The sequence below is a fragment of the Pocillopora verrucosa genome, chromosome 14, assembly GCF_036669915.1.
Source record: "Pocillopora verrucosa isolate sample1 chromosome 14, ASM3666991v2, whole genome shotgun sequence".
Classification (NCBI taxonomy): Eukaryota; Metazoa; Cnidaria; class Anthozoa; order Scleractinia; family Pocilloporidae; genus Pocillopora; species Pocillopora verrucosa.
Genome location: NC_089325.1, coordinates 5,997,154 through 6,010,399, shown reverse-complemented (window position 1 = coordinate 6,010,399; position 13,246 = coordinate 5,997,154). Strand labels below are relative to the sequence as shown.

At 40.6% G+C, this 13,246-nt stretch overlaps 1 protein-coding gene across 1 annotated transcript in view; it reads right to left on the bottom strand.

The window, feature by feature from the left end:
* LOC131778297 (prestin) overlaps positions 1-8,078 on the bottom strand; it is an 8,467-nt gene extending 389 nt beyond the window's left edge. Inside the window, exons 1-17 of the mRNA XM_059094707.2 lie at positions 7,657-8,078; positions 7,131-7,241; positions 6,561-6,766; positions 6,325-6,489; positions 5,730-5,882; positions 5,108-5,190; positions 4,574-4,721; positions 3,746-3,856; positions 3,402-3,479; positions 3,179-3,274; positions 2,701-2,807; positions 2,132-2,201; positions 1,723-1,932; positions 1,117-1,260; positions 770-824; positions 504-628; positions 1-39 (exon numbers count right to left, since the gene is read on the bottom strand). The exon at positions 1-39 is cut by the window's left edge and continues 389 nt beyond it. Coding sequence (XP_058950690.2) covers positions 7-39; positions 504-628; positions 770-824; positions 1,117-1,260; positions 1,723-1,932; positions 2,132-2,201; positions 2,701-2,807; positions 3,179-3,274; positions 3,402-3,479; positions 3,746-3,856; positions 4,574-4,721; positions 5,108-5,190; positions 5,730-5,882; positions 6,325-6,489; positions 6,561-6,766; positions 7,131-7,241; positions 7,657-8,032 — 2,271 coding nt within the window. The 5' untranslated portion in view covers positions 8,033-8,078 and the 3' untranslated portion in view covers positions 1-6. The remainder of the gene's footprint in view (positions 40-503; positions 629-769; positions 825-1,116; positions 1,261-1,722; positions 1,933-2,131; positions 2,202-2,700; positions 2,808-3,178; positions 3,275-3,401; positions 3,480-3,745; positions 3,857-4,573; positions 4,722-5,107; positions 5,191-5,729; positions 5,883-6,324; positions 6,490-6,560; positions 6,767-7,130; positions 7,242-7,656) is intronic.
* Between the last annotated feature and the right edge of the window lie 5,168 nt (positions 8,079-13,246).

The window sequence follows — 13,246 nt, the reverse complement described above, 5'->3', positions numbered from 1 at the left end:
TCAGCATTACAAACATGACTCACCGTCTTCTCCCGAAAGCTGCAAGGAAAGCAAATGAGGACATATTAATCACTGTAGGTAGTCATCATTAATATTTACTCATATCGCAATACATAAAGTAACAAAGTGGGACCATGAATTATTGCATTGATATGCGTATTTCAGGATGTACTTAAAGTGCATTTTCCCGCGCATTCCCACATGAATATTAGATCATTTAATGGTCAGAATATGCCTCAGTTTACGGTCATGAATCAAAAAACAACGATCCGTTATATGAACCTTCATGTCTATTTTAAGTCTTGAGAAGACCAGTAAAAGTGGCCAAAATGTAAGTAAAAACATTGAAAAAATATTTGAAAGATCAGAATGAGAGGTGACAGTTTCAAAGGTCAGAAACACCATAGTTTTTCATTGTACACTTCCTTCATTTTGCTCTTCGCTATCAAGGCCAAGACATGCGAATCAGTTTTGTTTAACCGTCACGTGATTGTGGAACTTACTGGGTTGTTACGTGATCGTGCGGCTGATGTAACGGCGTCATGAATGGATGGAAACATCGCGTGACGTGGAATGGCCTGTATAGCGGACCTCTCAGAGGGACTTGCGAGCCTTTTAATGAGGTTTGCTGAGGAGAGACGACATCGCGCTTAGTAGGTAAATTATTACGTCAGAGAGTCAGACATCACCCTTATAATAGGAGTGATTTTTTTTTATCGTGAATTCCGCCCAAACTATGATTCAAAACTTGAAAAAAGGAAATACTCACATGAGCAACCAGCTAGGTATATCTTAACTCCAGCTTTCTTGAACTCCGATAGAAGCTAGAGGATGAAAAGAAGATTTCTTGAATTTTTGGAGGATCACATGGTTTTCAGAGGGAACAGAAAGGGGATTAGTCGTCGCCAAAAGAGTGTAAAGGGGAGACTATGAAAAATTGACTTTCCAATTAACTGCCAGTGAGGAGGGAATCGCAAGAATATCATAGAGCCTAACGGGGAGATATCATTTAAATTAAATCGTGACAAAACCAAAATACTCCAACCCCCTTTCCCCCCCCCCTCCCTTCCGATCCAGCCGCTAAAAAAATGACCAGTTCCTAAGCTTAGTACTTACAGAGGGAAGCGTTTGAAGTCCAACAGAATCGATAGAAGTAAAACTGCTACAATCAATGACGATAGCGCGAATGCTGGTTTGCGGCTCATCAACTTCAACGGCAGCTGTCCTTGAGGTCCTACCCTTGTCCTCAGGAATTGGTTTCTATTTAAAAATGGACAACAATTAAGCGTTTAAGCAGTCAAGACAATTACATGTATTGCATGTTCAAAACACATTGCAAAAAAAAATTTTCCTGTTATGATTACAAGAGGGAAGAACCTCGAGAGAAATTAACAGCTTTGGTGCTAAACGTGAACACCTTATAACTATGCCAGCATCGCAGAGAAGCAAACAGAAGGTTAAAAAAAGTGTAGTCAACATTCTTGATTCAAAGATATTGGCATCTATTCTGTGGTGCTGGCGGAGACATCCTGATTAATCCAATTGTTGGTATGTAAATTGTTTATTGCGCAAAGAAACATTAGATTTAAGTGTTGTTGAAAGAAACCACCAACCGCAATAATATCGATGTCTGTCTTAGGTCCATTATTGTTCCCCAGTGTACGCCAGTATTCGACTTACCGCTGCGAATACTTTATAAGAGAGTTACTAAATCTAACTTACAACGCCAGGGATTCCTCCGTAACTGTTTCCACCGCTTTTGTTCTTGAGAAGATCATGTTTTTCGCCGTCGTTTCCCAGTTTGGGTGCTTCCTGTTGAGAACTGGGATCCACTCCAGTGGCATCAATAAGTGCCTCTCTGAAGCGCTCCGCGTTACCAAAGAAAAGAGGAGACTCGAGTCTCACCACCTTCACACTACGGACCTCAAAAGCCTTTAAAGAAAAATGTTACATGGAAGCGTTATTGTTCGGTGACAAAATAGAAGTCGGAAACACAATTTCACACAAGCTTTGACTCATAAACCTGAATCCACAAATGATGACACCGAAACTTACAAAAAGCACACAAAGCACCAGGGAGAACAAAAATAATTATGATAGTCGACCTTGTAAATTTAGACAAATAACCTACCGAGGGCCATTGGTTGATGTCACGATATAACTCAGTCTCTTTTACTCTTCCAAGGATTGTGTACTTGGACCTAAAGTGGAGATGTTTTGAAAAATATACAGCTCAAATCAGAGGAAGATACCGAGTCTGATGAAGGGAGAGACGGAAAGTCCCGCCAAATGTTTGGCTAATGCCATGTTAATGCTAAAAAGTGCTTTGGAATCGATTAACACAGGAAATTTCCAAAATGCAAGTGTACTTCGAAAGACTTTAAGGTTCTGGATCAAAGCTCAATGCCCTGAAGTTAGATCAGTTGATTGTGCTCTGCAGAGTAATGTTGTAGAATAATCCAGAACATTCCAAAATCTTACGCTAAGTCAGGCTGCTTCTGATTTATAGATAGAATATAGAAAGTTCTCGACTCCTTAGCATATCTATCCAAGAATCAAGAGCTCATGGCGAGCTTTCGTTTTATCACTAAATAAGCTGTCAATAAAGCTGTGTTGCATACTACAATTGACCACTACATAAAGTAAATAAGTGAAAATAAGGGAAGGAAAGAAATCTACTTAGATGTAGTCTTTTTGTACCTGGAAAGAGAGAAAACCACTATAAATAAGGCGCAGATCACGCCTACACCAAGTCCAAGACCAACTCCCAGCAGTATGACACCAAAACAAGAGAAAAACCATACAATCTGTGAGATTTCAAAACAAAACGGAATAAAAATCTTTTAAACTTCTTTTTAAAAACTTAAATGAATTTGCATACTGAACTTGTTTTACTATTTGTGTTATTAATCTAGTTGTTAATCCCACTCGTAAAGTAATTATCGAGGTACGTTTACCCTTTGAACTTAAAAGTGACAAGCATATAACTTCTCCTTACAATACACCCCTGAATCACACAGGAAATGATAACCAACTAAAGAAGCTCTTGATTGTTAAACAAATGCTCCTGTCAGCACCTTAGGAAATGTACAGAAAACGGTATGGAGAATATGCATACTGATGTTAGAGAGTAAAGGGTTAAGAGAGAACTATTAACACCTATTGCACTGTTTCTTACCGCATCAGGTTTGTGAATTCCCCATAACTGCCGCAGCCGTCTAAATTGTTTGAGCAGGCCAACGAGATTGGCGATCACAACTGCAGCTAGGATAGCCTGGATTAAAGCAAACATAACTTGATGGGCTCAAAAGTAACAATAACACAAAAAACGTTTGCAAATTCAAGAAATGACACAACAACAGCTTATGCCAGCGCAAGAATTTTTGAAACGTATAATTCACCTTTGGAAGATGGAAAAAAAGTGGAGCAATAAACAGTAGAACGAGAAGGACCAAGATGATCACAACCACGCTGCAAAGCTGTGAAATAATAACACAAAAGAAACAATTAATCCGTGAAGCATCCTTTGGCGCGCGCAGAACACTTCTTTTCATAATTGCCCCTAACCAGTTTGCTATGAAGAAGAACTCACTCTACACCTCGTAAAACACTTAGTATGCTAAAAAAAAATGACACCATTTATCGACACGACGGTTTTTGCACTTAACGATAGGTCAGTGGCTTTTCAAGGTCAAGGAATGATTAAAAAACAATTTAAAAACCGCATTTGGTTATTTTTGGTTACCTGAGTGTTTGCAAGGTTTTCCTGTACCGCTGTACGCGCTAAAGCATTGCAGATCGGGAAACACGAAAAAAAAGATCCACCAATGTTTCCTGCTCCATACGCAATCAGCTCCTGAAATGAGAAGAGGGAAGAAAAACAGCAATATGATTACATGGATCTGTGATTTGTTAAACAAGAGCCTTAATGTCCAACTCAGTCTGACTGATAAGGATCAACTCGCGCTAAATCTGATGTTACCTTGTTTACGGTCGGCGCCCACATCTCAAAGAGGTCTGTCCCGTATTGAAAGTTGAAATATACTTATGTGTAAGGACGCTTCGACAGAAAAATTATCTGAATACTCTACTTTGCAATCTCTTTGCTAACGTCTACCTCGTTACCAGGGCTGAGGTAAAGTATTCCATCACCCGATTTATACTAAGACCAGTCGGTCGATGTGTTGGCAAAGGTAATGTTAGCTTACAAGCTAGAAAGGGCCATCCCGGCGAGTTTATCTCAGCTTCAGCAGCATTAGGAATATTGCTGCTCCCCCCTGTTCAAAATCAATTGTTCTACAGGCAATAGTTAAGTCAGGTAAGACGCTAGTCCATCACAATGGGGTATCTTCCGCACTTCTTCAATTTACCCTGACAGTTTACCAGCACCCCTTTGGACTCCTGGCAGGGGGGGAGGGGGAGCGTGGGGTGGCACAGTGAAAGAAGAGTGTCTTCCCAAGAACCCAACACCGTGCACGGACCAAAATGCTACTGCGTCACCCACTAATTCCTCTTCGGTTTTTATTGTGTGTATGTGTTTTTTTCATTCATGTACAATTCTTAATAAACAAACCTGGTTCGGATCGACTGAGTAACCACGCTTCTTAGCAAACATCGTACTTAGCGAGATGTTTGTAGCAAATATCACCACTGCGATGACAAAGGCGTCTGAGAAAATGTTCGAGATCTTGGATAAAGATGGTACACTCAGAGGGGGAAGTCTGAAACCGAATCAAGTGAATGAAGAACTAAATAAAACGTGGCCTGCTAGGGAGCTGATGAAGAAAAATATTCGTTGCAGTTCGATAAAAAAAATTTGGGACAAACGTATGCACAAAGAGATGTGGTTTGTTGAAAGACAATTATGAACATCTCCTCGTGGACAACGCAGTTACTAAAAGCTAGTTATAAATACTTTTGTGCCTATAAACGATATCAGACTTCGAATTTAAGCCATACGTAGTTGCAACCGAAATATTGTTACCGCGAAAGTTCAATTTTACGGTGTGTCACACAAGGGAAACTGCTCCCGCTCGATGTTAAAAGACAAATCGTTACAACACACTATGTTACTTGTGTCTAGCACACCACAAGGTATATTACATACCCCTTCGGTATTTCTCCTATGATCGGTGTACCAAAGTTCGCATTAATGGCCGCACCATATGAGATGGCAGTTCCGACAACAACCTGATCAGATAAAAAAGGAAACAAAGGTGAGAACAAGCCGTTTGTCCTTGTTTCCCAAGCTTTCGATCAAATTGACTGAACAGGAGAAAACAGGGCTTCTAAAGATTTCTCTGATTGTTTGTGAATCCTTTGATTGAAAAATGAATATAAAAATTAATAGATTAAAGAATGCATTTAAAAAGATAAAAAAAAGTTTCTTGTTCCAGGCTTTCTCGTTCTGGGTAACTAGCTACGAAGTTTCGAGCCTTACCAGTTCAAGGACGTAGCTAGGGTGGGGGGGACCTGGGGTGCCCTTAACCACCCTCCCCCCATTGTGAGCCTTTTTTTTTTTTAAGAAAACGACCCTCAATATTCAGTTGGTTAAAACGGGTGAGTACCCTCTGTTTGACACAGCATGGACCCCCCCCCCTTTGAAAATCCTGGCCACACCCCTACAGTAAATTAATCCTTATTGGAGGAAGAATAGAAAATTTCGAGGCACTGTTTCATATCCACGGCTACTATCCTACAAATTGACCCAATGAAATAAATGTTCTTACCACTAGAAGTTCAGCAGGGATGGGAACTTTCAGTTTGTCCTTGAATCTAACGTTTATTTCTTTCAGTCCAATCAACAGAAAAAGACAGAGCAGGCCTGTAATTACGGCTCCAACGTTCGCCGAGGGAATGTTTTTCATCATATGAATAAAGATCTGAAAGCAATTATCATCATCATTTGTTTGAATCATTGAAAAGGTTAGTTCGATCACGAATTCCCGGTTATTGGTTCGGGCATCTCTAGATCTAGGTCGTAAAATTTATCTTGGAAAAAATCCTATACTCAAATTTAGCGGAGCACGAGAAGAAAGAAAATATATACGCGAAGTTTAACAATTTAATAGTATTCAAAGACGATGTAAAGAATCTTAGGCCTAGAGGAGATAAAGAAAGAGCTCCCTAACAGGTAAGCCACTCTGAGGGATATGAATTAACAGTAATTTTGGTAGAATATAAGGTAGATATTGTGACCATTTGGTCGGAAATCGGATACAATTCGTGTATTCTAGTGATTTTTTCAAACTTCGAGATTTATTTTCCAAGGATTCGGCAGATGGTTAGAGGATGGTTGAAACAATGTGCTCAAGGCTTAGTTACCTTCACTGCGGCAAATGATCCGGTGATCCGAGGAACTGTTAGTCCAAGTATATGTTTCAATTGGCTGTTGACAACAAGCACCGCTGATCCTGTGGTGAAACCGCTGATCAATGGATCCGACAAGTACGTCGCCACAACCCCCAGCTTCGCCACTCCCATGATAACCTACCGTTAAAAAAACATACTTTTTAAACTACTATTCACATTTGTAGAAAGCAAATGGTAAATCACTTTACCTGGATGATGCCAACGAGTAAGGAGAGGGAAATGGCGACTTCCAATTTGGCCGAATCGTAGGGTGACCATAACGCGGAGCCTCCACTTGTCGGAGAAGGACTGGGCATCGAGCTATTACCTGGTGCGGGACTGGGTGTTGCGGGCATGTGACCTACTTCGCGTTCAACAACTTGTGCCACCATCAAACAAATGACTGCAAAACTACCTATCACGTGACAACAACAACCAATCATTAAACTGATTACTTGTCTCACTACAGTCTGTCGGCCATTTAACCCTTTAACACCTGACAGAGATTGGCATCTAATCTCTCCTCACCGAAGAATCGCACATTAAGGTCACGTAAATAAAGGAAATGATCACCAACGAGAGAAGCTCTTGATTGTTGAACGAATTCTCCTTGTCAGAGCTTTAGGAAAAATATAGCTAACAGTATTGAGAATATGCATACTGATATCAGGGTGTAAAGGGTTAATACAACCAAAAACTTGTGTATTAATGATAGAATCATTCCTTCAAAGCTGCAGAGGTACTAAAAAAAAAACAAAAGGAAAGAATTTCCTCCATACCTACAGACAAGTGACGTGATGTACCCATGATCATATAAAGCAATACTGGGACAATGGCGGTGTAAAGTCCCGTGACCGGCGGAAGAGAAGCCAGCATGGCGAATGCGAGTCCTGGAAGAGAAAAAGATGACGTCAGAAAAAGACATGTGCAGGAGCCGATTACTCAAAAATGAGCTCCTGACATGTGACAGTTTTCAAAGATGCTAAAGCCATAATAATCTTCCCAAATTACCCCCAGCTATTTATTAAGTCCACACAATTTGTGTAACTGATAGTTCCCGTCGACTAACCCCCAGCAGTAATGCGCACCCCTCCCATTCTTCTTACTGATATTTTGACAGTAATTCCTCGCTATAACAAAGAAAGCGAACTGCCAAATAATGCCCTCTTCTCCAAAGCGAACGCATTACGTACAGATTAATTCTAGCTGTTGCCAAACTAAATCTTAACGTGTGGTTTTGTCAGTCGGATGATGTTAAGACATAACTAGGCAGACGATCCATGGATCAGTACAAAATTGCTATACCTTGAGGAATATGCATGACAGCGACCGTAACACCTCCATTTAAGTCGGGAAACAAATCTTCTTTGAAGTTGTATTTTGGTAACCAACGAATAATCGGCATGAGCTGAGTCAGCACAGAGATGAATCCACTCCATGAACACGAACTCGGAGAAAGCTTTCGACGAACGGCATTCAAGTAACGGCTCTTCTTCGTTGAGTCTTCTTTGCTACTCAATGGAGAGCCATGGCGTTTTGATGCAGTGAAGAAGCTTTCGTCGTAAACGTTTCTGGCGATATCTATGTCACGGCTTTGGCGGGAACTTGCCCGCTCTACGGGTGACTCCATCTTACTCTGAAGACGAGAGTTTTGCCATTCAAGCATATATAGTCGCGTCATATATAGTCGATGGAATATGACGCGCACGTGAAGAAAAAGTAATCGAGGAACGTTTTAATAAACAATTGGTATCAGCCCGAGTCGCGTCTACCACGTGCAACATGTGTGAAACATGTGGGACAAAGAAAAAAAACTGAGTTCCAATGAGGAATCGAACCTTAGACCTTCGGATTCCGCGCTCCGATGCTCTACCACTGAGCCACAGAGACCCTTCGGTAAGCGAGGTTCCTTACGAAGTTCATATGGCGTGCATACTGCTAGGATAGAGACTCTACGGTATGCGAGGTCCATTACAAAGTTCATATGAAATGCATACTTTTAGGCTGGAGGCTCTACGGTGACCAAGGTCCATAACGGAGTTCATATGACATGCATACTGCTAGGATAGAGACTCTACGGTGAGCGAGGTCCATTACTAAGTTCATATGACATGCATACTGCTAGGCTAGAGACTCTACGGTGAACGAGGTCCATTATGAAGTTCATATGACACACGTCCTGTATACTGCTCAGATCAGTCCATATCAATCATGTTTGTAAAACAAACTGTCTTGTTATACCGGTAACCCCACTGACGCAGCGCCACGGTTTCTTTATAAACTTATCCCATTCATTCATTTCCAAGTTTTCCGTGTGAAAAAGCTAACACCCAGTCAATGCTGCCGATATTGTTGTCTTGTCTAAAATCCTAGCAAACTATACATCAGAAGAAAGCTTAATAACTGCAGATTACCATAAAAATATAATTTTGGCGAATTTTTACTTCAGGAAGTATCAGGAGCCGGGTAAGGCGTGAAACGACCGAAAGTTCTTCCATTGAAGTTATCAGGTATCGGATGCCGCAGCACGAGCAAACTGGCTGCACAGTCTCATTCACAAGGTATCAATCAACGAACGCGTGTCGGGCTTTTTCGATATTCCGAGTGGTTGTCTTGATATCGGCATCTAAAGTTGGAGTAACTAAAAATACTTGAGGCATGTGGCGTAAATGGACACCACGGTACAAATATTTCAAATACCAAAATTTCCCGACACACTTTCGTTTGTCATTATTCCTAGAATGTTTTGGCGAAATTTTGACGAAAATCGATCAAATCTATATACCCTATAAATTTGCTCCAAGTGGTTGGATAAGATTTAAGCTCATAAAGGTTCGCAAACGACACACGCCACGCGAGGAGATAATCTCGCCTTCAGAAACCACAAACCAATGGGACAACGGGACCTCCTGGCGTCAATATCTCGGGTGCTTTTAAAGATTTCAGAAATTTTTTTTTTTTTATGGAAACGTTTTGTTAAATGTTTGGTTTAAGTTAAATCAAATGAAAGAAAAAACGATTTTTTCGGCCTCTGAAGGTGGCAAATAACCTTAATTACATGGTCGAATGCCATGTTCAACCTTCATTCTAGTATTCTATAAAAAGAGTGAAGTGTTCTATTTACTGGAAAAAGAAATTAGCCCGTAAATGCAGGAGTAATTATTTTCAATCATTCATCATACAGTAGTAAGCGAGAAATTTGGCTGTTTAAAATCTAATTACTGCACACACAAAAACACAGAATAAAAAAACAAAACAGAAAAACAAAAACAAAAACACGAATATTTCGTGTCTAGAAGCCGGGAAGAAGCTTAAGTGTCACCTGACATTTATGACTCGCACGTGAAGAAAAATTTATCGAGGAACATTTCAATAAACACTTGGTATCAGCTCGAGTCGCGTCTACAACGTTTAGAATGTGTGAAGCATGTGGGACAAATAACAAATTGTGCGTTCTCATGAGGAATTGAACCTTAGATCTTCGGATTCCGTGCTCCGATGATCTACCACTGAGCTAGTCTACGTGCATCCGTACCCCTCTCCCCAAGGTGAAACGGAGGCGAAACCTGACACTAATCGTGTTCCGTGACGTCACTCTTTTTGCAAGAAAATATGTGATGACTTTTCATTGGTTATCCACCATTGCCTATTCTTTCTTTAATTCTGATTGGCTAGAGCTAGTAATTTGTTTTCATCCTAACGAACAAGATGGTGAACAAAATGCTTTCATAGTGAACTTTTCAGTTATCAGCGATCTACGACAAGGTTTAAAGGCAAGTTTGCGCAACTTTTGGATAGAGACATGTCAAGAACAACAGTAGAAAGCCATACATATGTTTTTTGAAGGTAACGTTGTCTCCGTTTCGTTAGCAACTGCCTATGGAAAATCTTAAATATATCAAGCAGTGCCAGTGATCGATCGCCTATCTTCTCTAGAACAATAATAATAATAATACAAAAATTTCTATAGCGCCCTATTCTAGAGCTTTAAAGCGCTTTACAATAAATATTTAAAGCAGTAACTTGGTAAATAATAAATTCAAACAATATTAGAACAAACTACAAATTAAAATAGCGCTCAAAAAGATACGTTTTAGGTTGCTCTTAAAAGATGTAAGATTTAAAGTTTAGGGGCGCAGACCGAAAAAGCACGATCACCATAAAATTTTTAACCTCGATCTAGGTGTCACTAACAAGTTCATAGTTGATGATCGTAAATTCCTAGATGGGTTGTAAGTTTGCAACAAATCATAAATATAGCTAGGACCTAAATCATTTAAAGATTTAAAAGACAACAGAAGGATTTTGAAAACAATCCCCTGCTCCACGGGAAGCCAATGTAGTTCTCTCAGTAAAGGAGTAATACGGTCATATTCAGAACCACACAAGATTAGACGCGCCACACAGTTCTGAACTAACTGAAGTTTATGAATTAGGTATTTCAGAAGTCCATATAACAGAGAGTTACAGTTGTCCAATCTACATATTACGAAGGCATGTGGTCTCTTTGCAAACGGTGCTGCGAAGCTCTTAAATTAAAGCTAGTTGTTTCTTGCAGCGATTCTTTCGACTGAAAGAAGAGTCGCTCTTTCTTCACGCTTGCAGCGTAACTATCTCTTGAAGAAATCTGTAAAAACCTTGAGATTCTGCAGCAAATGGTCCAACTTTTATCGACAACCGTGGCGCTGTTTACAAATGTAAGCAGAAATTAAGTGGACTTTGAACTCCAGTTTCGTGAGCGCGACGCTAATCGAAGTGCCATGACACGAAATTTGGTCTTGCATTTTCTGGCTGATAGCTGTATTTAAAATCAGAAATAATAGACCTTAGCGCCCAGCGAGTTCTCCTTGACCATATTTTTGTGTACTGAAAGTACAATTTAGCGGCCAAAAAGTGTCTCCATTAGCGCGCGGCCAAAACGATCATGTCACATGGCTGTGAAGAACAAAACTAGAAAAAAAAGACGGACGTATTGCGTGGCCGGAGCGTCAAACGATGTTATCTACAAGAATAATACACATATACCGGCTATTTCTATACACTACATTCCAAAGGATGTAGCTGTATGGCCAAAATAGACGCATTTCGGACATCGAGGAGATTTTACTCTTCAATGTCGTCGGCCTTATGCTCCGTACCGGCTCTGAAGACACTTGTTACGAACTCATACCACTGGTCAAATCAGGGGAAGATAACCAAAGAATTCAGCTAATTAAGGGCTTGATCCCACACCGTACACGATTGTTAAACATTCTTTTCGGCTGACATTCGCAAGCAGAGAATGGTGAGCTTCTTATTGTTGTTTATTTCACGCGGTTGAGATGTACTCATACTCCTTGTCTCTCAACATGATTACATTTACGCCTTTCTTTTTGTACTGCATTGTAAGCCATTTCTTGAGCTTTCCTGACCGATATCCTGTTGCGTGAATATTGCTGAACTTTTGGCGGATACTGACATAAACACAAGCTCGAAGGGGCCGTGTACCCTCCTAACCTGGGTTCCGAAAATCCACCCCACGAGCCATCAATTCCCCCTTACCCTCAAGAAACTAAAAGTAGCGACAGTAATATTGTCATTGTAATCAAAGAACTGCAACGAGATACATAAAGAAACGCAAATTTTATTGAATTAGATGGTAGCAAATTCAAGTGCCGTGTGAAAGTCGATGCATACGAAGTAATTATTTACAATACTGGTGTCAGTTATTTCCCTTTGAGCGGAAAGGGGTCTTATGGCAATGCTGCACCTTAACTAAAGAAGTCTTTCTCTATTGAAATCCCTATTTGAGATAAACTTGAATCATATGACTGTAAACTCACTCGTTTTCCGTTCGGTTTGGCCGGCTCAACGATCACGACGATAGCCTCTGCCTTTGCAATCTCTAAGGAAAGGAGCAACTTGCAGTGAAACTGCCCTATGACTTCTCAGTACATCGTGATACAGCTGATTCTTTCGTCAAAAGGTAGCTTTTGGTTTACTAAGGGAATTCTCTACAGCAACGAAACTCTAGAAACTCAAGAGAGGGTGGCAAAGGGTTTTTGCGTGATGCGTGATGGCCCCAAAATTTGACCCATTTCAAAGTCCATATGGCACGCTTCCTGTTTACTTTTAGTATCGGCAATGTCGAGACTCCACGTTGTGCGTACAAAGTTCATATGACTACAGGCAGCCCAAGTTCAGGTTTCGAGAAAAAGCAAACGATTTAATCATGAAATCGTCACGCGTTGTGTGACTCGGTGTTAAGTTTCAAGAGGAACCATTGAGAATTTGCACACGTTATAAGGAATAGTATGGGGAAGAAATATGGTCGATTTACAACGATAAATACTTTGAAATATGAACATTTTACACGTAAAATCAATAAAACTTACTCACATCTTATGAATCCGCTGTGGTTTCCGGCGATTTTTGCCGTTTAAGCGTGTTTTGCCGTTTAAGCGTGTTTTGCTATCACTGTAATTCCTGTCATATCGACGAAGTCAAAGCTGTACACTCCGATTTTGACCGTTATCCACTCAGAGGTGGTTTGCACCCCGAAAATACTCCCAATCGGCATTTTTCTCGGCCGTAGTTTACGATTTAAGATCACTGCACCTGGGAAATGTCTCATAACTAAAATTCCCCGCGCATTTCACTGGAAACGAGCGTTTTCTACCTCCATTTCCAAGTTCGCTTCTCTCTAGCTGTGCTCTGAACAGTCAGACTGGATACGACCGCGGAAGAGACTTGGGTACGAGGTCAATTTTCTTTCTACCGCGGGTGGTATGGTCGATTAATGAACAGTACTTACCCCGTCCCCACAGAGACACCTCGCCTTAACCTATCGTCCTGAACAACCAATCAGACAACGAGGTGAAACTAAAACAGATAAACAACGGACAAAATCTGAGTA